Raw genomic sequence first — 22,753 nt, 5'->3', positions numbered from 1 at the left:
AGCCCCCAGCTGTCAGGCTTTATCTGTGCTGTTTATCAAAATAAGCACAGAGTCACACATGCGAGGGACTCTCATCACATCACCCTGCAGCCGCACACTCTCCGAACATGAGCGTGCAGGTACATAGAAACACATGTGGCCGACCCGTTCCTGTCAGAAGAGTGTGCGGCTGTGTCAGGTGATGCGATGCAAGACTCGTGCGAGTCTGGCATGACATCACTCAGCATGGCTTGCCGCTCTCAGAACATTAGCTTGCAGCTCCATAGAAACACAACGGCCGACCCGCTCCTGTTAGGAGAGTGTGCGGCTGTGCCGGGTGATGTGACAATCCCGATTCTTTTTCCAGCTCTTCCCATTGCCCTGGTGCAGTGGCAAACGGAGTAATAACAGGGGTTAATAACAGTGCACAGCTGCTACTAAACCCTAGGTGATTGATGGCACAAGTGTCTATGAGATACCTGCATCACGAACCTGTAAATGAAAGTAAATATACACAAACACAGAGCAAAACCTTTTATTTGGAATAAAATACAAAAACACACCCTTTTTCACCACTTTATTAATCTCAAATACCCCTCCAGGTCCGGCGTAATCCACACGAGGTGCCACACCACTTCCAGCTCTGCTACATCTCACAGCGAGCGGCCATAGAACAAGACCGCTGTGAGTACAGACAATGACTAAGCCACGATGAGCAATGACTGCAGGCAGACACTGTGACAGGCTGGGGGCACGTCTGACTGCAACTATTCACAGACGACAGGACGACCGGTGGGCGGGGAAAGCACAGAAAGCTGTGTGTATGCGATGAGCCTATTGCGCAGTACAGGAAGTGAATACACGACAAGGAAGCAGTTTGCCGCCATGACACCAAGTCTCCATAAGTATGAAACGCTTGCTTAATTCTTGTTTTCTTTATTTTTCCTTTAATTTCCCCAGGGCCGAATCCGGTCGTACACCCGGAATCTTGGCCCGGGTCCAGCACCCGGGCATCATTGAAGCAGCAAAGATCCGGACTTTTACAGTCCGGGTCCGCTCAGCCCTGCTTGTAAGTTTTAGGGAAAATACCGGCATGTCTATGGGCCCCATGTTCTAGTGATCGATACTCTGAAAGATGGATCTATAGTGTGGATTAAGCAGCCAATGGTGAGATTTCTTGCCATTCTCTTCTCCTCTGTGGTCAGTGCAGAGACTCTGGCAACATTGCAAACTCTTTTTTTTTACAGGAGATTATTTGTAATGTCTTTGATTTGTCTGCCTTTGTGTACCACTAACTTAGCTGTAAGTGCTTGTTCACACTAGTATATAATCTTTCCTTATGATGTATACAGTCAGGGCCAGAAATATTTGGACAGTGACACAAGTTTTGTTATTTTAGCTGTTTACAAAAACATGTTCAGAAATACAATTATATATATAATATGGGCTGAAAGTGCACACTCCCAGCTGCAATATGAGAGTTTTCACATCCAAATCGGAGAAAGGGTTTAGGAATCATAGCTCTGTAATGCATAGCCTCCTCTTTTTCAAGGGACCAAAAGTAATTGGACAAGGGACTCTAAGGGCTGCAATTAACTCTGAAGGCGTCTCCCTCGTTAACCTGTAATCAATGAAGTAGTTAAAAGGTCTGGGGTTGATTACAGGTGTGTGGTTTTGCATTTGGAAGCTGTTGCTGTGACCAGACAACATGCGGTCTAAGGAACTCTCAATTGAGGTGAAGCAGAACATCCTGAGGCTGAAAAAAAAGAAAAAATCCATCAGAGAGATATCAGACATGCTTGGAGTAGCAAAATCAACAGTCGGGTACATTCTGAGAAAAAAGGAATTGACTGGTAAGCTTGGGAACTCAAAAAGGCCTGGGCGTCCACGGATGACAACAGTGGTGGATGATCGCCGCATACTTTCTTTGGTGAAGAAGAACCCGTTCACAACATCAACTGAAGTCCAGAACACTCTCAGTGAAGTAGGTGTATCTGTCTCTAAGTCAACAGTAAAGAGAAGACTCCATGAAAGTAAATACAAAGGGTTCACATCTAGATGCAAACCATTCATCAATTCCAAAAATAGACAGGCCAGAGTTAAATTTGCTGAAAAACACCTCATGAAGCCAGCTCAGTTCTGGAAAAGTATTCTATGGACAGATGAGACAAAGATCAACCTGTACCAGAATGATGGGAAGAAAAAAGTTTGGAGAAGAAAGGGAACGGCACATGATCCAAGGCATACCACATCCTCTGTAAAACATGGTGGAGGCAACGTGATGGCATGGGCATGCATGGCTTTCAATGGCACTGGGTCACTTGTGTTTATTGATGACATAACAGCAGACAAGAGTAGCCGGATGAATTCTGAAGTGTACCGGGATATACTTTCAGCCCAGATTCAGCCAAATGCCGCAAAGTTGATCGGACGGCGCTTCATAGTACAGATGGACAATGACCCCAAGCATACAGCCAAAGCTACCCAGGAGTTCATGAGTGCAAAAAAGTGGAACATTCTGCAATGGCCAAGTCAAAATTGAGCATGCATTTCACTTGCTCAAATCCAGACTTAAGACGGAAAGACCCACAAACAAGCAAGACCTGAAGGCTGCGGCTGTAAAGGCCTGGCAAAGCATTAAGAAGGAGGAAACCCAGCGTTTGGTGATGTCCATGGGTTCCAGACTTAAGGCAGTGATTGCCTCCAAAGGATTCGCAACAAAATATTGAAAATAAAAATATTTTGTTTGGGTCTGGTTTATTTGTCCAATTACTTTTGACCTCCTAAAATGTGGAGTGTTTGTAAAGAAATGTGTACAATTCCTACAATTTCTATCAGATATTTTTGTTCAAACCTTCAAATTAAACGTTACAATCTGCACTTGAATTCTGTTGTAGAGGTTTCATTTCAAATCCAATGTGGTGGCATGCAGAGCCCAACTCGCGAAAATTGTGTCACTGTCCAAATATTTCTGGACCTAACTGTATTTGTACTGCACAGAGAGAGCACACAGACCCATTATATCCAGTATGCCAGTGCACTTGGTTGATTGATGGTTCATCAATAGACTGATTGAAAATAATACTACTTTGGTCTAGAAAAAAACAATGCTTTCAATGCAAAGGCAGATCAAGGACACTTCCATGATGAGCACATAGATTTGCACACAGAGGTAGCCAGGTGTCCAATTTGCAGATGTCTGGCCTGTTTTTCCATACAGTCATTTGACCCTGGAATAAAGTCTATAATTGGGACATCTCGTACAGACCATGATTGTCTTGAGCAGGTAGTTGTAGTGTGACGTTAGACTGTTATATGTTAAAAGGAAGATGTCTTCTAAGAAAAAAAAAAAAATTCAATAACTGAAAAAATGTAAAGTAATAATGTTCTAATGTTTTGTTTAAATATTATTATTTGTTTTTAATTGCAGAGAATATTAAAAAAAAATTAAAAGTTTGATATTTTTCATTCTTAAACACTAGGGGGAGCAGCTCCTGAAATCCTATTGCAGAACTAGCTCTCATTACAACTGTAGTAAAAGTGGGTGGAATCTGCTCTCCTGTGTGCGATGTCATGCCTCCCCCTCCCGATCTGGGTGTTTCCAAAAAGGGAAGATGAAGTTTAGTATCACAGTGCAGAGTCATTTTGTTGGTGACCGTAAAGTTATCCTAATATGTCTAAAGTGTCACCAAGGACAGCTGCATAGTGCTCGCCACATAGCGCTCTGCACGCCCCGTACCAGCAGTGCTCTACCCGTATTCACGCCCGCCCGCAATGATTTGCCGCATGTATTCGTCACGAATAACAAACCTATTGCAAGTCAATGAGAAACCTGAGCATTTTTCTTGTGTTGCATACTGGAATAGCACTCGTTGATCGGTCAGCATTATCTGAACACGAATAGTTACTATTCGCCTATCACAACATATAACCAAAGGACCACAATACTGTATATAGAATTGACAGAAAAGGCAGCACTCCAACAATCCTTTTAGGAAGAATCTGTTTTGTGTTCTCATGTATAGCAACTCTTGAGCCTTGAGTTAAAACGTTGGAGTGTTTTCTCCAGGGATTATTCATCAAACCTATGACACCACTCAATAAAAAAATATGTCATACAAAAACATTACAAAAACTTGACATAATCACACCCTCACACACAATTTATTCAGGCCTCATCGATATGGTGACACTCTTTTTGATTAATAAGAAAAGGCATGTGACGACTCCACCACTCCTACCAGCAGCTTCTTTTCAGGAATGAACTAATTACCTTACACAGACCACTTAACTAGTTTTCTTTTTTCAAGGTTCCATGACAAGAAATCTATCTGAGAGGGTGATGATGAGAATTAATTACATGCTATATATCTAGATGTCAAATAAATGGTTGGGGGTGGAGAAGTTTAATAAAGGAAAACTATGAGGGATGAGTAACATTAAAATTTTGCTTGCTTAAGTAAAAAAAAAACTCTCGTAGAAAGATTGCGTTGCTAAACTATTCCTGTTTGCCAATAAAGGTATTGCTTTAACTGTAAACTTCAACATTTCCAAAAAAAAGCCAACTAGTTTACAACAGTTCATGATCTCGAGTTGTACCAAGCACCATTTTTTAAAATATAAAAAAGAAAAGGTTTGGACTCTTTACAAGTTTCAGATAGTCTTAAAGGGAACCTGTCACTAGATTTGTCCCTTATAAGCTACGGCCACCACCAGTAAGCTCTTATATTCGCGTTCTAGAATACTGTATATAAGAGCCCAGGACGCTTGGTATATTGTAAAATAACAAATTTTTTATACTCACCCAGGGGGCGGACCAGTCCGATGGGTGTCGCTGCTCTCCAGTCTAGCGCCTTCTCTCTGCTGCGATTTCTGTTCTCCTTCTATCCAGCCTAGGCCGGCATTGCGGTCCTGTGCAGGTACACTTTGATCTGCCCTGCTGAGGGCAGATCAAAGTACTATAATACGGAGGTGTGCGGAAAGGTAAAAGACTTTCCGCGCATGCGCACTACAATACTTTGATCTACCGTCAGGCGCAGGACCTCAATGCCGGCTAGTGTGATTGATGTGAGACGTGTCATGTACATGGCCTCATAAGACGGAGATTGCCACAGAGAGGAGGTGCCAGACAAGAGAGCAGAAACCTCCATCGGACCGGACAGCCCCCTAGGTGAGTATTGGAAAAATGTTTTTTACGTTATACAGAGCGGCCTGGGCTCTTATATACAGTATTCTAGAACGCTGTATATAAGGGCTCACTGGTGGCAACTCATAAGTGAAAATCCTGGTGACAGGTTCCCTTTTATTTCTTTCTAACCCTCGTCATCAAAATATTCTCCACTGACATCACTTCCACTCCTCCCTTTGAAATAATGCAATCGGATTTATTTCTTGTGCATAAGTACAAATAAACGCTTGATATAACCCCTTTTGCTGCTCTTTTGTATCAAGACATAGCACAGATATAGCGTAATTGAGTATTGGATGGTGTTGGAAACATTTGTGTCTTGTCACCATCCGTGATCATTTTCAAAAAGTATGAAGTGAAGACTTAGATGACGTCAGGATGTTGCTTCACAAGGATGCAAAATTGCAAAATAATTCTAAGTACAGTGGGGCTAATTCATAAAGAATGTCATAGTGCACGCTTCATGTTATGTCAGTCTTGCAGGAGTACATGGTGACACACTCATTAATAAGTGTATAACTCTTAATGAATTTGGCTCATCTTCCTTGTGGTATGTGCGCAGCTCCAAAAAGGCTGACTGGAGAAGAAAATGCCATCACTTGAGTAATTTTAAAAGTGGGTGTGGTCATACCTTGGCTCCTCCCAAGCTCAACCCAACAAGTGGGTGTGGTCATACCCTGGCTCCTCCCAAGCTCAGCCCAACAAGTGGGTGTGGTTATACCCTGGCTCCTCCGAAGCTCAGCCCAACAACTGGGTGTGGTCATACCATAGCTCCTTCGAAGCTCAGCCCAACAACTGGGTGTGGTCATACCCTAGCTCCTCCAAGCTCAGCCCAACAAGTGGGTGTGGTCATACCCTGGCTCCTCCCAAGTTCAGCCCATTTTAGCAGAACTGATGCAAACTCCTTGTTGCGTAAAAACATTGCAATTTTTCATACCTTTTTTGACAGTTTTCTGATGACACTGTAAAAGCAGTGATGAATCCGTCCCTTTATGTTAGTACTTTAGTATGTTAAATATTCCACCCACCCTTGCTGATGCTCTTAAAATATGTCATAGAAGCCATTTTTCTCCACATGCTATTTTGACTGATTTTACCCATTGACTTGTGAGTTGATTTATTGGTCTTTAATGATGTTGTTCATTGAAAGAAGACTTCTCTTCCATTATTACTTTTATTACTTTCTCTTTCTATTGTTTTCCATTTTAACCTTAAAACAGATTCCTGTTCTTCTCTTTGATAATTGTGTGATACAGACAAGTAAAAACAATAGAGTTGAGCAAACCCGAACTGTAAAGTTCAGGGTTCATACCGAACATTGGGTGTCCGGGGCTCAAACCTGAACACGGACTTTTAAAAATAGTCCGTGTCCCAGTTCAGGTGCTGTTCGTATGCTAACTCCGCTCGGTGGTAGGCCCAATGAGAGCCGCTTGCAGTCTCTGAAAGGCTCTCGTTGGGGGTCAAAACATTTTCGGATGGTGTGTGAAAACAAAACACCAGCCTTCCTTCTGATGCCGGAAATGCTCTGTTTATGGCTTGCTGTATGTGGATAGAGAGACGAACTGCCCAATCATTGACTTCCATTATACTTGTTACTCGTGTCGAGCCCTTTAATTCAGGTCCCCATTGACTTGTATAGAGTTTAGGGCCCAGGAACAAGTTCAGGTGAAGTCTAGGTCCCGAAACGAACTTTTAACTAAAGTTCTGGTGAACCCGACCATACACAGGTCCTCTCATCTCTAATAAACAGTATTCACAAGATACATTTCGTAGAAAAGGGGACCTATTGTTACGGGGTGCTGTCTGATAATAAAACCTAAAGGAATGTCAGACAGTCAGGGTCCACCGTGCAAAGACTCTGCTGCAGACTATGGCAGAGGATAAGGGGTATATAAGTGTGCCACTGTAAAAAATAATAGCACAAGTGCAGAGTGCAATACCTCTGTTAAACTCACAGAGGAATATAATTAGAAAATAAAGCAATTCCTCCCTTACTTTGAGGGTGTGTGGAATGGTCTCTGTTAAAGATCACAGAGACAAAAGCAGTGAGTGGGAAATGGCACCTACCTAGGTCCGTTCCTCTAGTGGTGCCAGGAGACGGACAGCAGCGTAAGCCGCTCAAAGCTCCTACCTGCGTTCGCTCCACTAGTGTGCGAGGACACGAACCACTAGATATGGCACCTGCCTAGGTCCGCTCTACTAGTGGTGCAAAAGAGACGGACAGCAGCGTAAGCCGCACAAAGCTCCTACCTGCGTTCGCTCCACTAGTGTGCGAGGATACGAACAACTGCCAGACACAATATAAGGAACGTTACCCTAGCGGCAACGTCCACCTACGAGTAGAATCACAAGGCCCAGCCGGACCATGTGCCTCAGGCACCTGCCTATGTCCGCTCCACTAAGAGGTAAGGATACGGACTGCAGCCGAAGCTGTAAGGTATAAGAACGCTACCCTGCCGGTAGCGCTCACCTAACATAGACAGAGAGATGCCTAGAGGGACGTGCACAGGGCGTCTACCCTCATGCATGAACCAAGAGGACTGAGCGCCGGGCGGCGTGCGTCAGGGTCTTATATAGACTCTGTGCCTCATCCAAGATGGAGGACACCAGAGCCAATCCGCTGCCAGAATGACAGCAATGACGTCACGCTGGCCTATCACCGAGCAAAGTGTCACAAGCACATGACCAGCGACCAATCGGCATAGAAGGTGTCAGAGACATGTGACCACGTGTCACAAGCACATGACCAGTGGCCAATCAGCTTAGAAGGTGTCAGAGACATGTGACCTCGTGTCAGCGATGATGTCACCCGCACATGTGCAATGGCTCCAAGATAGGACTTAGTCTCCAGCGCTTGCACATGTGCAGTAGCAAGAAATCCGGACATAGTCTCCAGAGCCACAGCAACCGTAACACCTATGTTGTACATCTGGAAATGGAGTCAGCAGCTGTAAAAGTTTCAGGTGGTGGCAGTGTGGAATACCGGGTGAGACACTTTAGACCAGATAAAATACTTACCTGAAGACAGGAGTTTTCAGAAAATGTGAAGGTTTAATGGTTTGGAGAATGTTGAGGGGAATGATGGAGAGATTTCCAGGAGAGTGGGAAGTATGAGAGAAGTCTTTTATTTGAGGAGGTGACTATGTTACGGTTGCTGTGGCTCTGGAGACTATGTCCGGATTTCTTGCTACTGCACATGTGCAAGCGCTGGAGACTAAGTCCTATCTTGGAGCCATTGCACATGTGCGGGTGACATCATCGCTGACACGAGGTCACATGTCTCTGACACCTTCTAAGCTGATTGGCCACTGGTCATGTGCTTGTGACACGTGGTCACATGTCTCTGACACCTTCTATGCCGATTGGTCGCTGGTCATGTGCTTGTGACGCTTTGCTCGGTGATAGGCCAGCGTGTAGTCATTGCTGTCATTCTGGCAGCGGATTGGCTCTGGTGTCCTCCATCTTGGATGAGGCACAGAGTCTATATAAGACCCTGACGCACGCCGCCCGGCGCCCAGTCCTCTTGGTTCATGCATGAGGGTAGACGCCCTGTGCATGTCCCTCTAGGCATCTCTCTGTCTGTTAGGTGAGCGCTACCGGCAGGGTAGCGTTCTTATACCTTACAGCTTCGGCTGCAGTCCGTATCCTTCCTTACCTCTTAGTGGAGCGGACATAGGCAGGTGCCTGAGGCACATGGTCCGGCTGGGCCTTGTGATTCTACTCGTAGGTGGACGTTGCCGCTAGGGTAACGTTCCTTATATTGCGTCTGGCAGTTGTTCGTATCCTCACACACTAGTGGAGCGAACGCAGGTAGGAGCTTTGTGCGGCTTACGCTGCTGTCCGTCTCTTTTGCACCACTAGTAGAGCGGACCTAGGCAGGTGCCATATCTAGTGGTTCGTGTCCTCGCACACTAGTGGAGCGAACGCAGGTAGGAGCTTTGTGCGGCTTACGCTGCTGTCCATCTCTTTTGCACCACTAGTAGAGCGGACCTAGGCAGGTGCCATATCTAGTGGTTCGTGTCCTCGCACACTAGTGGAGCGAACGCAGGTAGGAGCTTTGAGCGGCTTACGCTGCTGTCCGTCTCCTGGCACCACTAGAGGAACGGACCTAGGTAGGTGCCATTTCCCACTCACTGCTTTTGTCTCTGTGATCTTTAACAGAGACCATTCCACACACCCTCCAAGTAAGGGAGGAATTGCTTTATTTTCTAATTATATTCCTCTGTGAGTTTAACAGAGGTATTGCACTCGGGACTTGTGCTATTATTTTTTACAGTGGCACACTTATATACCCCTTATCCTCTGCCATAGTCTGCAGCAGAGTCTTTGCACGGTGGACCCTGACTGTCTGACATTCCTTTAGGTTTTATCAGACAGCCCCCCGTAACAGACTAGGTTTATAGATAAAGTTACTATGGGCAGCACAGAGGTTACATGTAGGGTAATGTCCTCCGGAATCCCTGGATTAGAAAATATATTTCTTCCAAAGAATAATTGGATTAGGCCTTCTAGGTGAAAGTGAGGATTTTAAATTTCGTTTTGTGTGTATGATGGGTGAGCAGAGGAGCTACTGAAAATGTAACGCGAACAGTGAGATTAATATGTTCTAAGAAATGAGAATTGATTCGATATTAACTGATAATCCACAATGGATGTCTTTGCAGTCACGTAAGAAGGAGAGTTAGGAGAGTTAAACCCAATTTTGTGTCTTAAGACTTTCATATTAGATAATCAATGAATCTATGAATCAATAATCTATGAATATAAAAATGTGAATCTATACTGTGTTGTTTGAATTAAAAGGTTATTTCCATATCCAGGATCCTAGCCTCTTATCTAGTAGATGTAATAATAATAATAATAATAATAATAATAATAATAATAATAATAATAATAATATTAACAAATATCTCCAATTAAAAATGTAGTATAGTTCTCCTGATAAACTGTCACTTACCTCATGTTCAGGGCATTGCAGTACATTAGGTATCCATGTTATGACGACCACGCATATAGTAACAGGTATGTACATGGTTATGACCACTAGCAACTAAATAACTGTGACTATATGCGTGGTCGTATGATGGATACCTAAGGTCCCTGCAATGCCCTGAACATGAGGTAAGTGACATAGTGAATGAGAAGAACTATACTACATTTCTATAATTGGAGGTATTTGTTAATATTATTATTACACCTACTACATATTGGGATAGGATCTTGGAAATGAGAGTAACCCTTTTAAGGGAACCTGTTGTGTTGAAAATGGTATCTGATGTTATGGAGCAGGAGGAGCTGATCAGATTTACAGTACCGACCAAAAGTGTGGATACACCTTCTCATTCAAAGAGTTTTCTTTATTTTCAAGAAAAAAATTGTAGATTCACATTGAAGACATCAAAACTATGAATGAAAACATGTGGAATGAAATACTTAAAAATTGTGAAACAACTGAAAATATGTCTTAAATTCTAGGTTCTTCAAAGTAGCCACCTTTTGCTTTGATTACTGCTTTGCACACTCTTGGCATTCTCTTGATGAGCTTCAAAAGGTAGTCACCGGAAATGGTTTTCCAACAGCTTGTAAACACTGCACTGAGGCTGGCTAGGATTGCTGGAGTGCTTGGGTAGCTTCTTACCTATCTATCTTACTTATCTAGGGCTAGCTTCAGTTCAACTGTGCTAACAATGCTGCTGCAGAGGCGGCCTCATATAGCACCATCAGGAGCGCACAGTTTAGATCAGCAGTGTCAGTATGCTTCTGGCTTGAGCTATCAATCAGAAGTGCCCACCCTGTGGCAATCAGGAAATCAGAGCCTTGGGAATGAGGTGTTCCTGAAAAAAAAGACTATAATAACCCTTTAACTAGGATTTAAATGCTCAGTTTTATCTTTTCCAACATAATTTTTTACAAAATTAGCTAATCATTTCCATATGTAGACCTATTTTTTATTAGGTTTTATTATATGGTTATGTCTACTGTAACTTGTATATGTATTCTGTATGTAACCCCCTTCTCATGTACAGCACCATGGAATCAATGGTGCTCTATAAATAAATAATAATAATAATAAGGTTACAATTTATTATATAATTTTCATTTATAATATAATACTTTTAATATAATCTATTTTTTAGGAGCTTGTGAGCAAAATGCACTCCTATGCCTTTTGAACTCCAAATTAACAAGGGTTTTTTTTACGAGCGCTCAGGAATTCAATACAGCACACACATAGTATGGTATACTCAAAGAATGCTCTAACCACTTTAAGTAAATTCCCTTTTTTGTGTTTTTTGATACATTTTTTGCTTTTCTTGTTTCTACAGATTGGATACTGGAATGATATGGATAAATTGGTTTTGCTTCAACATGAACCTACCTTTAGAAATGATTCTTCAGCAATTGAAAACCGGACAGTTGTTGTGACTACAATTCTGGTAAGTTTCCTTAATATTATTATTTTTATTTTTTTACTTTTTTTTTTCAAATCTTTTGATATTTAGATTAATCTCATGTGGCTAAGATCTAAAAGTATAGCATCTCTGAAATTCACTTGTAATTTATAAAGCATTAATGTAGCTTGAAGCCTGAGAGTGTCCTAGTTTTCTTGGGACAGCCTGAGGTTTTGCCATTGGAAATCTTTTGAGTGAAGCTTTTTAATCCGAGCCGTCAGACTTCAGTTACCAGCGCATTTGTATAATTAGTGGAAATCGCTTAAAATATAACTTATTTTATGGCAAAAATACCACCCATATAACTGATGTGCGAGTTCTTTTTTTAGATCAAGTAAAATATTTTACAAATTTTATTATTTATTGTAATTTTTATTTTATTTTTTTATTAATTAAAATTTGCCACCTTATTATTTTTCAAACAGAAGCTTCAACAAAAATTTATAGTGGATTTGGAAAAATTGAGAAAAACAAGGGGCAATGACTCGTGCTATTTTGTAAAAAAAAAGAAAAAAAAAGTTCAACAACTTGGATTAAACACAAATCTTTTAATACATAGAATATAAAATCTTTCATTACATATAGTATATTATAATAAACTTTATATTTTTATTATTTTTAATTTGCCAACCTTAAAGGGGTTGTCTGGGACTTTAACAATGATGACCTGTGTATAGGATAGGTCATCGATGTCTGATCGGTGAGTGATGTGACACCCGTCACCCTTGCTGATCAGCTGTTCTCGGTGCCATTTCTAGCCGGAACGATACAGTTGCAGACTAGACAGCACAGTTTTGTCAGTGCAATGGTGGCCAGAAATGACACATCCACCCCCTATTGATTCAAACAGGGGGTGGATTAGGGGGTTTATGTACACTATCCAACTGTGGCCATTATATAGTTAACAAAGCTGTGCTGTGCAGTTCTGGCCAGCAATGGCACCGTGAACAGCTGATTGGCGGGGAGCCAGGTGTTGTGTCCCTCACCAATCAGACATTGATGACCTAGCTTATAGTAGAAAATACTCGGACACTGTCAAAGGTGAAAAAAACAAGAATTTTGTTTATTTTGGTAAGTATCAATTCCAGTGTATATAGGTGAAGATTAGAGATGAGCGAGCAGTAAAATGGTCGGGTGCTCGATGCTCAGGTCGAGCATTTTGAAATGCTCATGTGCTCGACCCGAGCACAATGTTAACCTATGGGATACCCAAGCATTTTTCCGGTGGCACCCCCGGCCGTCTGGAAAAAGCTCAAAACTGTCCCAAATGTATAACAACAGTGCTCAAATGACATGGGAGCAGCATGGGGAAGAACCTTGTAAGCATTTCTGACTCCCATGTCACTGCTGTGAGCAATGTTGTCTTTGTATTAGGGGGATGAAGAATCCTGTGTTCCTCCTCCCGTGGGACATGTGTGACATGCACTTTCGCTTAGTAGGGTATGTGAGGCAGCTTCTCTCTGCCTGTACATTCGCTGCTAAGCAAAACCAAAAGTGAACAATAGAAGAAGAAAAAAAATATCATATTCACCTGTCTGCAGACTCCCGAGACACGTCTGATTGCTCCAGGACCTGCCGGTGATCAGCTGATGCGGTCACCGGACGGCATCAGCTGATCGTATAAGTGCATCGGTGAGCCCGGCTTTTTACCGCTCAGCCGGTTTAAATGATCAGCTGATGCCATCAGGTGACCGCATCAGCTGATTACCGGCAGGTCCTGCAGCGATCGGACGGGAGTCTGCACAGAGGAGTATAGGTTTTTTTTCTACTTATGCATCAGCTGATTGTGTAAATAGCTTTTAAACAATCAGCTGATGTGTCATGTGATTCAGGTCCTTGAACCTGATACATCTGATTGCTTTGCCTTCCGATAAATCAATCAGATGATACTGGATCCTGATTGGACATTGCAGGACCCTCAACCCAGGACTACGGCGGAGTGGGGTTCTTTAGTTCAATAAAGATGGAGTTACTAATTGTGTTGTGTTTTATTTCTATTCAAAATATTTTTCTCTGTGTTGTGTTTTCTTTTTTTTATCTTTACTAGAAATTCATTGTGGCCATGTCTAATATTGGCATGACACCATGAATTTCGGGCTTAGGGCCAGCTGATAATACCCAGCTGGCCATAACCCCATTATTGCCCAGCGAGCCACCCGACACTAGGGCCACTTGAAAAGATGGATGCAGCGCCAGAAGATGGCGCTTCTATGAACGCGCCATTTTCGGGGTGCCTGCAGACTGCAATTCGCAGCGGGGGGCCCAGAAAGCTTGGGCCAACCTGCGCTTTAGATTCCAATCTCCAGCTGCCTAGTTGTACCTGGCTGGACACAAAAATTGCACAAAGCTGACATTGTTTTTTTTCTTAATTATTTCATGAAATTCATGATATAATTAAAAAAAAAAGGGCTTCCCTATATTTTTGGTTCCCAGCTGGGTACAAATAGGCAGCTGGGGGTTGGGGCAGTCTGTACGTGCCTGCTGTACCTGGCTGGCATACAAAAATATGGCAAAGCCCATGTCCATTTTTTATTTTAAATCATTAAAAAATAAAAGAAAAAACCCAAACAAATAACCCTAACCCAAGGGTTAGGGGGTAAAAATAAACATGCGTGAGCTAATACTGCATTTTCTATTGCTAGCTAAGGGTAACCCAAGTAGCTAGTGGCTGTTAACCCCCACTATTTGGTGTTTTCTTCACTGGCAATGAAAAATCCAGGGAAGCCCTTTTCCCAAAAAAACTAAAAAAGAATTACGTGGGCTTCACCATATATTTGTATGCTAGCCAGGTACAGCAGGCAGGAATGGGCTGCCCCCAAACGCCAGCTGCCTATTTGTACTCAGCTGGGAACCAAAAATATAGGGAAACCCTGTTTTTAATTATTTCATGAATTGCATGAAATAATTAAAAAAAAATTACATGGGCTTCGCCCAATTTTTGTGTCCAGTCAGGTACAACTAGGCAGCTGTGGATTGGAACCTGCAGCGCAGGTTGGTCCAAGCTTTCTGGGCCCCCCGCTGCAAATTGCAGTCCGCAGCCACCCCTGAAAATAGTGTTTTCATAGAAGCACCATCTTCTTGCGCTGTATCCAACTCTTCCAGCGACCCTGGTGCCAGGTGACATGCTGGGTAATAAGGGGTTAATACCAGCTTTGTTTAACCAGCTGGTATTAAGCCTGAGATTCTTAATGTGAGGCCAAGTTTGACCCAGCCATTAAGAATCTCCAATAAAGGGTTCAAAAAGACACCACACAGAGAAAAAATACTTTATGATAAATAAATACACAGACACACTCAATGACTCCATCTTTATTACTCCCTCTCACCCCTCCACGATCCTGGTATTCTGTTTTCTTCAACCCATGCAGCTCTGCTATATCACACAGCACAGGGATAAAGAATGCTGCTCCTCCCCATGCTGTGTAAACGAGCAGAGGCTGCGGGGGGTTGGTAGGCAGTGACGTCACCGCTGCCACCGTTGCCATAGTAACCTACAGCAACGATGATCTCGAATCAGCTGATTCCCGGCGCTGCTATTTAGTGGCTCCTGCATAAGCTGATGAACAGGAAGTTAACTCATGCGGCTCCTGCAGGAGACAGTGCGTAGCGGCCCTGGTAATAAGGTGATCAGAGATCACCGATGCTATAGTAACCCGTTCGGTAGGCTACTATGGCAACGGTGGCAGCAGTGATGTTACGTCTCCTAGTACGTACACTACCTAAGACACACACTAAAGTTTGTCCCTAGCTCAGCAGCACCTCCCCCTACACTAGCTGACTGTGGATCACATTGCCGAGCACAGCGCCGTCAGCTGCGATATAGAGCTGATGACGCTGTGCAGCCAGCCAATCACTGCAATGCCACAGCCATGTTGGTTGTGGCATTACAGTGTGTGACAGCCAATCCCTGTATGTGGGCTGACTCTGTAAACAGCGCCAAAATGCAGGGAGAGGGAGCCGAGCATCTCGCCGGTACTCGGAGCTCGCCGAGTTTGTCGAGCACTGAGATGCTTTGGCGAGCACCGAGTAGCGTCGAGCATGCTTGTTCATCCCTAGTGAAGATGTATCGGTCATAATATAATGACCTTCATCACTTTATTGGAATGCTCATCTCTAGTGAAGATGTTTCGGTGACAATGTAATGACCTTCATAAGTTCACGTGATACCGGATAGGAAACCACCTAGATGGGTGGCGTGAGTTGTAACAGCGTATCCACCACTGCGTGAGCTCTGTGGATACTACTGTTTCAACCCACGCCACCAATCCAGGCAGTTCCCCATCTGTTATCACGGAAACTGATGAAGGTCATTATATTGTGACCGATACGTCTTCACTAGAGGTGAGAAAGCCCGAGGTTCGATATTCATACCGAACACAGACTTTACATATGCTTTACATATTCTAACCACTCACTCAAGCTTCACTGTGCTCGGGTATGCTCAGTGCTCAGCCCAGTGTGAGTCGCTTGCAGTGTTTGAACGGCTCATACTGGGGGTAACAAAAGCAAGATCGGATGTACTGTGCACCCCCCAAAAAAAGGAAAAACTCCACCCACCTGCCCCTGGAAGGGATCTGTTTATGGCTGACTGCATGTGGGCAGAGACCTGAACTGCCCAATTAGTGACTTCTTTTGGGGTTCAGGTCAAATTCAAGTACCAAACTAAACTTTATCTAAACTGCAGCTGCACCCACCGAACCCAACTTTCACGGGTCCACTGATCCCTAGTCTTCAACTCTATACATTGCTACTTACCAAAAAAATATTGTTTTTTCACCATTTTTAGTGCCTGGGTGTTTTCTACTTTGATTACCGGTTTGGATCCTACCAAGTCATCCAAAAAAAGTGCCGTGCTGTACCTTATTGATGCTATCCTAAGATAGGCCATCAATGTCAAAGTCATTGGCAAATCCTTTAAATTTTTAACATTACTATATATTTTTCATACTTTTATATAGTCTATGAAATATAATTATTATTACTATACTTTAATTTTTTTTTTAGACATGCCACCATTAATGATATTAGTTTAGTTATGGTTTCCAAACAAGAATTTCAGCAGTTTAATAATGTTGGTTTAGGCGATTAATTGAAACCAATGATCTACAATTTATGGGTATTTCAAATCTAAAGCTTTAGCAAAAGTTCTAATTTTTTTTTTTCTTTGAGGAAAACTGACAAAGGCAATGGTCAATAATTTACTAAAAAAACTATAAATGGGATTGGTTGAAAAATATTTAGAATGTAAACTGATAAAATGTTTGATGTTTATTATTAAATTTATGAATTCAGGTAATAGTCAACCTATGAATGTTAATTATTTTTTTGGCATCATGTTTCCCATTGTGTTTGTTCTTTATGTGGGAAAAAAAATTACCGGTCATCTAAACAAATGCATAACATATAAAATGTTATTTATCACATACCAAAGAAATATATTCCTGATTTACAAATCTTTTTATATTGCAGATATATAATACTATCATTTATATGTCTCCGTTTAGCTTTTTTGACTTCCAAATTTTCTTTCCAGAATAAATTGGATGTTTTCAGCACCATGGACAGCTATTTGTCAGGCGTTATTGAAGTCATTGTGATTCCTTAAAGAGGACCAACCACCAGGATTTTCCTATATAAACTAAAGCCAGTGCTATACTGGTGCTATCATGCTGATTCTATAAATACCTTTAGTTGTGAGATCGGATGTATACTTTCTGAAATATAGGCAAGTAAAGTTTGTGAAATACACTGTTACTTGATTGATAGGTGCAACGGAATATCTAACAAGTGGGTCAGCTTTTGCTTATTATTCCTGCCCCTGTCTGCTGCCTGTCCTTCCTCCCCCCTGTTTCTGTTATTACAGGGGGAGGTGGCAGGGAGGAAGGACAGGCAGGTAGACAGGGGCTAGAATAACCAGCAAAACCTGACCCACTTATTAGATATTCCATTGCACCTATCAATCAAGTAACAGTGTATTTCACAAACTTGACTTGCCTATGTTTCAGAAAGTATACATCCGATCTCACAACTAAAGCTATGTATAGAATCAGCATGATAGCACCAGTATAGTACTGGCTTTAGTTTATATAGGAAAATCCTGGTGGGGGGTCCGCTTTAATTTCACACAGTACATTTGAAATTTTATACATTGACTTCTAAGGGTAAACTACACAGAGCAAAGAAAAGATGAGAAAATCCTTATGTTTCACCGTAGAACGGCGTAACATAAAATCACGTTTTCTTTATTGTGCAGTTACATCGAGTGGATTTGTCATCTTCCAAAGTCAGCCCTTCAACTCTGCCCTTTAAAATCAGTTGTCAAAACAGGCGGGTGGAGGGTGACCTTTATTGTCTGGACTTTCCACTACACTTCCCTGCACTTTTCACCCGCTCTGTTACACTTGACATTAAAATGATGAAATAAAGAAATGTATTTTCAATGGGAGTTACATGTTTAGAACACTTTTTTTTATTTTTTTTTACTATAACTGCAGAGCTATAAAACTGGTTAAAATACTATAAAAGAAACATTTTAAAAATTGAATTTAATCCAGGAACTATTAGATGACATTTGCATGATGCTTTATAAACTCTATGAGCTTTTTTTGTACGGTGAATATTTTTTTTTCCTAAAAGATTCAGTAAATGGAAATCATACTTCAGTACAGTCCTCCTCTTTTCAGCCTCTGATGAAGAATCCTATTTTAAGAAATTGATCAAGAAAGAACAGATTTTCAAGATCCAGCGACCATTCCTTGCTATGGCTCAAGTATAAATCACCAATGTAGTCCAAATAGTAAAACCTTTTGATTTTTCATTTTTTTTTGTTTTGTTTTTCCTTCAATCTGTAATGTGGATCATTATCGTCCTGAAGTTATAATCACCCTTTATGCTACTATTAGAAATGCCTTCATCCCATAATATGGCAGAATAGTACCGTCATGAAGTATAAATTTACCCCCCCCCAGGTTATTGAATATATAAATGATTATTAAAGGGGTGGTCCACTACAAAGCATAGTGGCCACATCGATGTAATGCTGAAACAGAAGGCTTTTTCTAAATACCTTCTGTTGTCAATTCTGCCTATGAGCGGCGCTATCGCTGTCCGCTCATCCTCGTCACGTGAACTCTGATGTCTGGTGATGTCACGTCAACTTCCAGGGCAGGACTCAGTCTCCGTGAGTGATTGGGATGTGGGTGGAGTTTCATTGCACATCACAGCCCAGTGTCACAGCCCAACATCTCCCGCGTTCTCTCCTGCACCAGAGCGCGCCACAAGCAGGAGCAATGCTGGGCTGTGATGCGCGGTGAAACTCAGCCACAACCCACAGCCCAGTCACTCATAGAGACTGGGTCCCGCCTCGGTGATGCCGAGTCAGCTTCCAATTCCGGAAGTTGATGTGACATCACCGGTCATGAGAGGTCACTGCAGCCCATGTCACGTGATGGGGATGAGCGGACAGCGATAGCGCAACTCACAAGCAGAATTGACAACAGAAAGTATTTAGAAAAAACCTTCTTTCTCAGCTTTACATTGATGTGGCCACTATACATGGTAGTGGACCAAACCTTTAAATCTGACGTTTTATTTAACGTTCGATGTGATGTCAATTAGAATTTTATGCATAAGTTTAAACTATTACTTATTTGACACTTTATCTTTAATTAGCATTTTATTATTCTAAAATATTTTGGTTTAATAATTTGATTTTTACTTGAAGGGGTTTTCCATGAATAAAGTTAATTTTAATCAATAGAGCTTGGAATAATAATCGTTTCCACAATTGGGTGTCATTTAAAAAAATGTCCCTGGGAGTGCACAGAAGTAACAACATATTGGAAGCGAGTTTGGGACCAGACTCAAGCATGTTGGGGAATGAAACTTCCACAAACACCACAGGCCCTGCTCTTCCACCAATTAGCCCCCCCCCCACCCTAAATTTTGAATCTCAGAGTATGGTAGACAAAGTAAAGACTCCTAGAAACATCCACACATTTTTAGTGGTGGCTCTTCGGGCTTTGTTTAGTGAGTGGCTTAAACCAAACACTCCATCGATGGGAGCAATAATATCTCAAATCAAACATCTATTTGAACTAGAACTGATAGAAGCGGAAAGGAGTAAAGAAAAATCATCAGGAAAAGATTTTCCACTGTGGAAAAAATTAATTGGTTTTCATTATAGTCCTCAGGAAATCCTGAAAATAATTAGCCCTTTCCGCCATACAAAATGGTATTGTCTGGAAGACCTGGGAGGGACATTGGGGGTCTTGGGACCGTCATTAGACACTTCATGCGTACCATATGGAGATGGTAGTCGACACGATAGCAAGAACATAATTGTGGAAGGGTTCACGCTCACATTCTTATTCTTTGTTTGTGATACTACCTTTTATTTTTTCTTTCTTTGCAAGGTTTACAGTTGCATTGATGAACAAATCAATCTCATGTATGCTGATGTTTACTATTTGACCATGCAATTGACTGTTTAATTTTTTTGTTTAAAAATTTAAATAAAAAAGATGTTTAAAAAAAAAAAAGTCCATGTACTGAGATCCTATATATGTGTCCCTGCTGTGTACTGTGTAATGGTTGTGTCTGACCGTACAGGGACAAGAAGGTCTGATCATACCACAGCTCCTGGGCAGGGTACTGTGCAAAAGAGTATTTAGATATTACAGCACAGGATCATAGATGATTCTTTTTGTGAAGTAAAACATTTCCCTAACTGTTTTTAAAAAAATCTTTTACCTCAATGAAAGATTAATTTGCAATGCTATGCTGTAATATCTGTATGATCTTTGCATCCTCCCCAACCAAGGAGCTGTGGTATGATCAGACTATGTCCCTGTACGGTCAGACACGGCCATTACACAGTACACAGCAGGGACACATATATAAGATGATCCCAGCACAGGGAACATTTTTTTAATCCCATCCAATAGAAATTAAGATTTGTTTTTATTATTATTATTATTATTATTATTATTATTATTCCTAGATATATTGATTAAAATTACCTTTCTTTGTGAGGAAAACCCCTTTAAGAATTTTGGAACACATCAATGACATAAATTTAATGTTTATTTAAAGTGAACTCTACCTTTGATTAGCACTGGTTCTAAAGCCTAAGAAATATATGGTCTAGCATCTTTGTCATCTTGATATTACCATTGTTTTCATATACTAATCAGTTGATGCTGCATAGATAACGTTCCCGGGTAAATGAGCTGCTGCTCCTGACAGGTTTTTATTATGAACTGCAAACAGGTCTGTTTCATTTTTTTTCATCCTGATTTTTTTTTATAGTTTTATAGCAGTCAGGGTTCATTTTTTTTTTCATGCAATTCCTGCAATGAAACATTAAGGACATTTCATAAAAGCTTTCCCGCCAGAAAACTAGGATAACTTTTGAAAATATGCCAAACCTTTGCACATGTGGAGTTGTGCAAAAATATTTTGACTTTTGGCTTTTAAGTTTGAATCAGCTCTACTTAAAGGGAACCTGTCAGGTGCAATATATACCCAGAACCAGGAGCAGTTCTGGATGAATATTGCTAATCCCTGCCTAACCGTCCCTGTATACACTGGCATAGATAAAGAGATCTCTAGAAAAAGTATTTCTAAAGATCTTTTATTTTATGCTAATGAGGAAGCCCAAGGGCGCTATATCCCCCAACTAGCATGTTAGTACACCCACAGGGGCGTGCTACCATGCTATTCAATGCAGCATCACCAGCGGTGACGCATGTACCTGTGTTCTCTGTGACCGATCTTCTGAATGCCGGGCACTTCCAGTCATGTGCAGTAGACCTCTCTGAAGCAAATATGGTGTCCAAGTTCCATGCACCATTGATAAATTCTGTTGTTGCTCGGTGGAGCTTCCCACTAGGCCCAAAACCAGAAGAATAACCAAGCTGTTATTTGACACTTGAGGAAGGCCAGATATGGCCAAAACGTTGCCTTGGCTTCCTATTGTTGTGATTTTTTTAATACTATGGAGTAAAGGCTTCAATTTTTAAAAATTTTCCTCTGGTGCCTCAAAGATTCTTGGATATTATCCCGCTAAAATAGCAACTGAATCCCAAATAACTGCATCACGTATTGATATGTTAATGAGTCTAGCTCTTTGTTGTGTTTCTGTGTATATGAGCATAATTGCTAAGTATATTTTGATTTTATGAAGCTCCAGAGCCCAATCAGAATGGTAAATCCAATTACCCAGTAGACGTATAGAAGATCTCTCAGCAGCAGCAGCTACAATAACCTGGATTTTGATAGTTTCCATGCAGTAACATGATTTGTTTGATGCACTATACAGCAATAATGATGACCTTTCACCAGTTGGAGCTTGTTAAACTGACCACAACATGAAATAGTGACTGCAGAACTTAATAAAACCTTCTTTTTTAATTTTTCATCTCCGTTGCAGAGATATTAGCTTGTAAAATATTGATTGTAATTTATGCCCAGACCCAGTTGGAGATACAGAGATACTTTTCTGTAGAGCTGTTTCTTTTTTCCCCTGAATGACATTGACCAATCATAAGCAAGAAGTGTCTTGCAGGGGAAAAAAACAACACACCCCCAGAAGAGATCAGAGCAGGCTTTTTACTATGAGACATGTATTGACACATAGTTCTGCTCTCATCTGTGATCCCTGCACCTAATCAAATCTGATTGTCATTCCAAACACCTCTTGTAGCCTTCATATTACTGTATTCAGTGTGGAGTGAGGGGGAGTAGAGTTGAGCTGACAGTGCTCTCAGATGAAAGCTGCAAGAGGTGTTTGTTATGACACATAGCTCTGCTTTACTCTACAAAAGTAGATTCCAGCAGTCAGATTATGCACTAGGGCAGGGCTGTGTGTCACTATATGTCTCACAGTAGAAATTCTGTTCTGACCTTCTCTAGGGGTGTGTCTTTGCACCTACTGTTTAATATAAAGCAAAGCTGAGTGTCATTTCAAACACCTCTTGTAGCCTTCATATTTCTGTATTCAGTGTGGAGGGAGGTGGAGTAGAACTGAGCTGATAGTGCTCTGAGATGAAAGCTGCAAGAGGTTTGTTATGACACATAGCTCTGCTCTACTCTACAAAGTAGATTCCAGTGGTGAAATTATGGATTAGGATAG

The 22,753-nt window shown here is 41.5% G+C and overlaps 1 protein-coding gene across 9 annotated transcripts in view; it reads left to right on the top strand.

Moving 5' to 3' along the window:
* The window catches only part of GRIA4 (glutamate ionotropic receptor AMPA type subunit 4), a 552,658-nt gene that overhangs the window by 429,273 nt on the left and 100,632 nt on the right, over positions 1 to 22,753 (top strand). For 8 of the 9 annotated variants that reach the window (XM_075337446.1, XM_075337445.1, XM_075337452.1 and 5 more), the window contains one exon: positions 11,494 to 11,604. In XM_075337446.1, coding sequence (XP_075193561.1) covers positions 11,494 to 11,604 — 111 coding nt within the window. Of the gene's footprint in view, positions 1 to 11,493; positions 11,605 to 18,302; positions 18,649 to 22,753 lie in introns of those variants that run through there. The other variant, XM_075337453.1, reaches the window with a different exon arrangement.

This window comes from Anomaloglossus baeobatrachus, chromosome 2, assembly GCF_048569485.1.
Source record: "Anomaloglossus baeobatrachus isolate aAnoBae1 chromosome 2, aAnoBae1.hap1, whole genome shotgun sequence".
NCBI classification, from domain to species: Eukaryota; Metazoa; Chordata; class Amphibia; order Anura; family Aromobatidae; genus Anomaloglossus; species Anomaloglossus baeobatrachus.
Note: the sequence above shows the minus strand (reverse complement) of the source record. Positions and strands in the feature narration are given on the sequence as shown.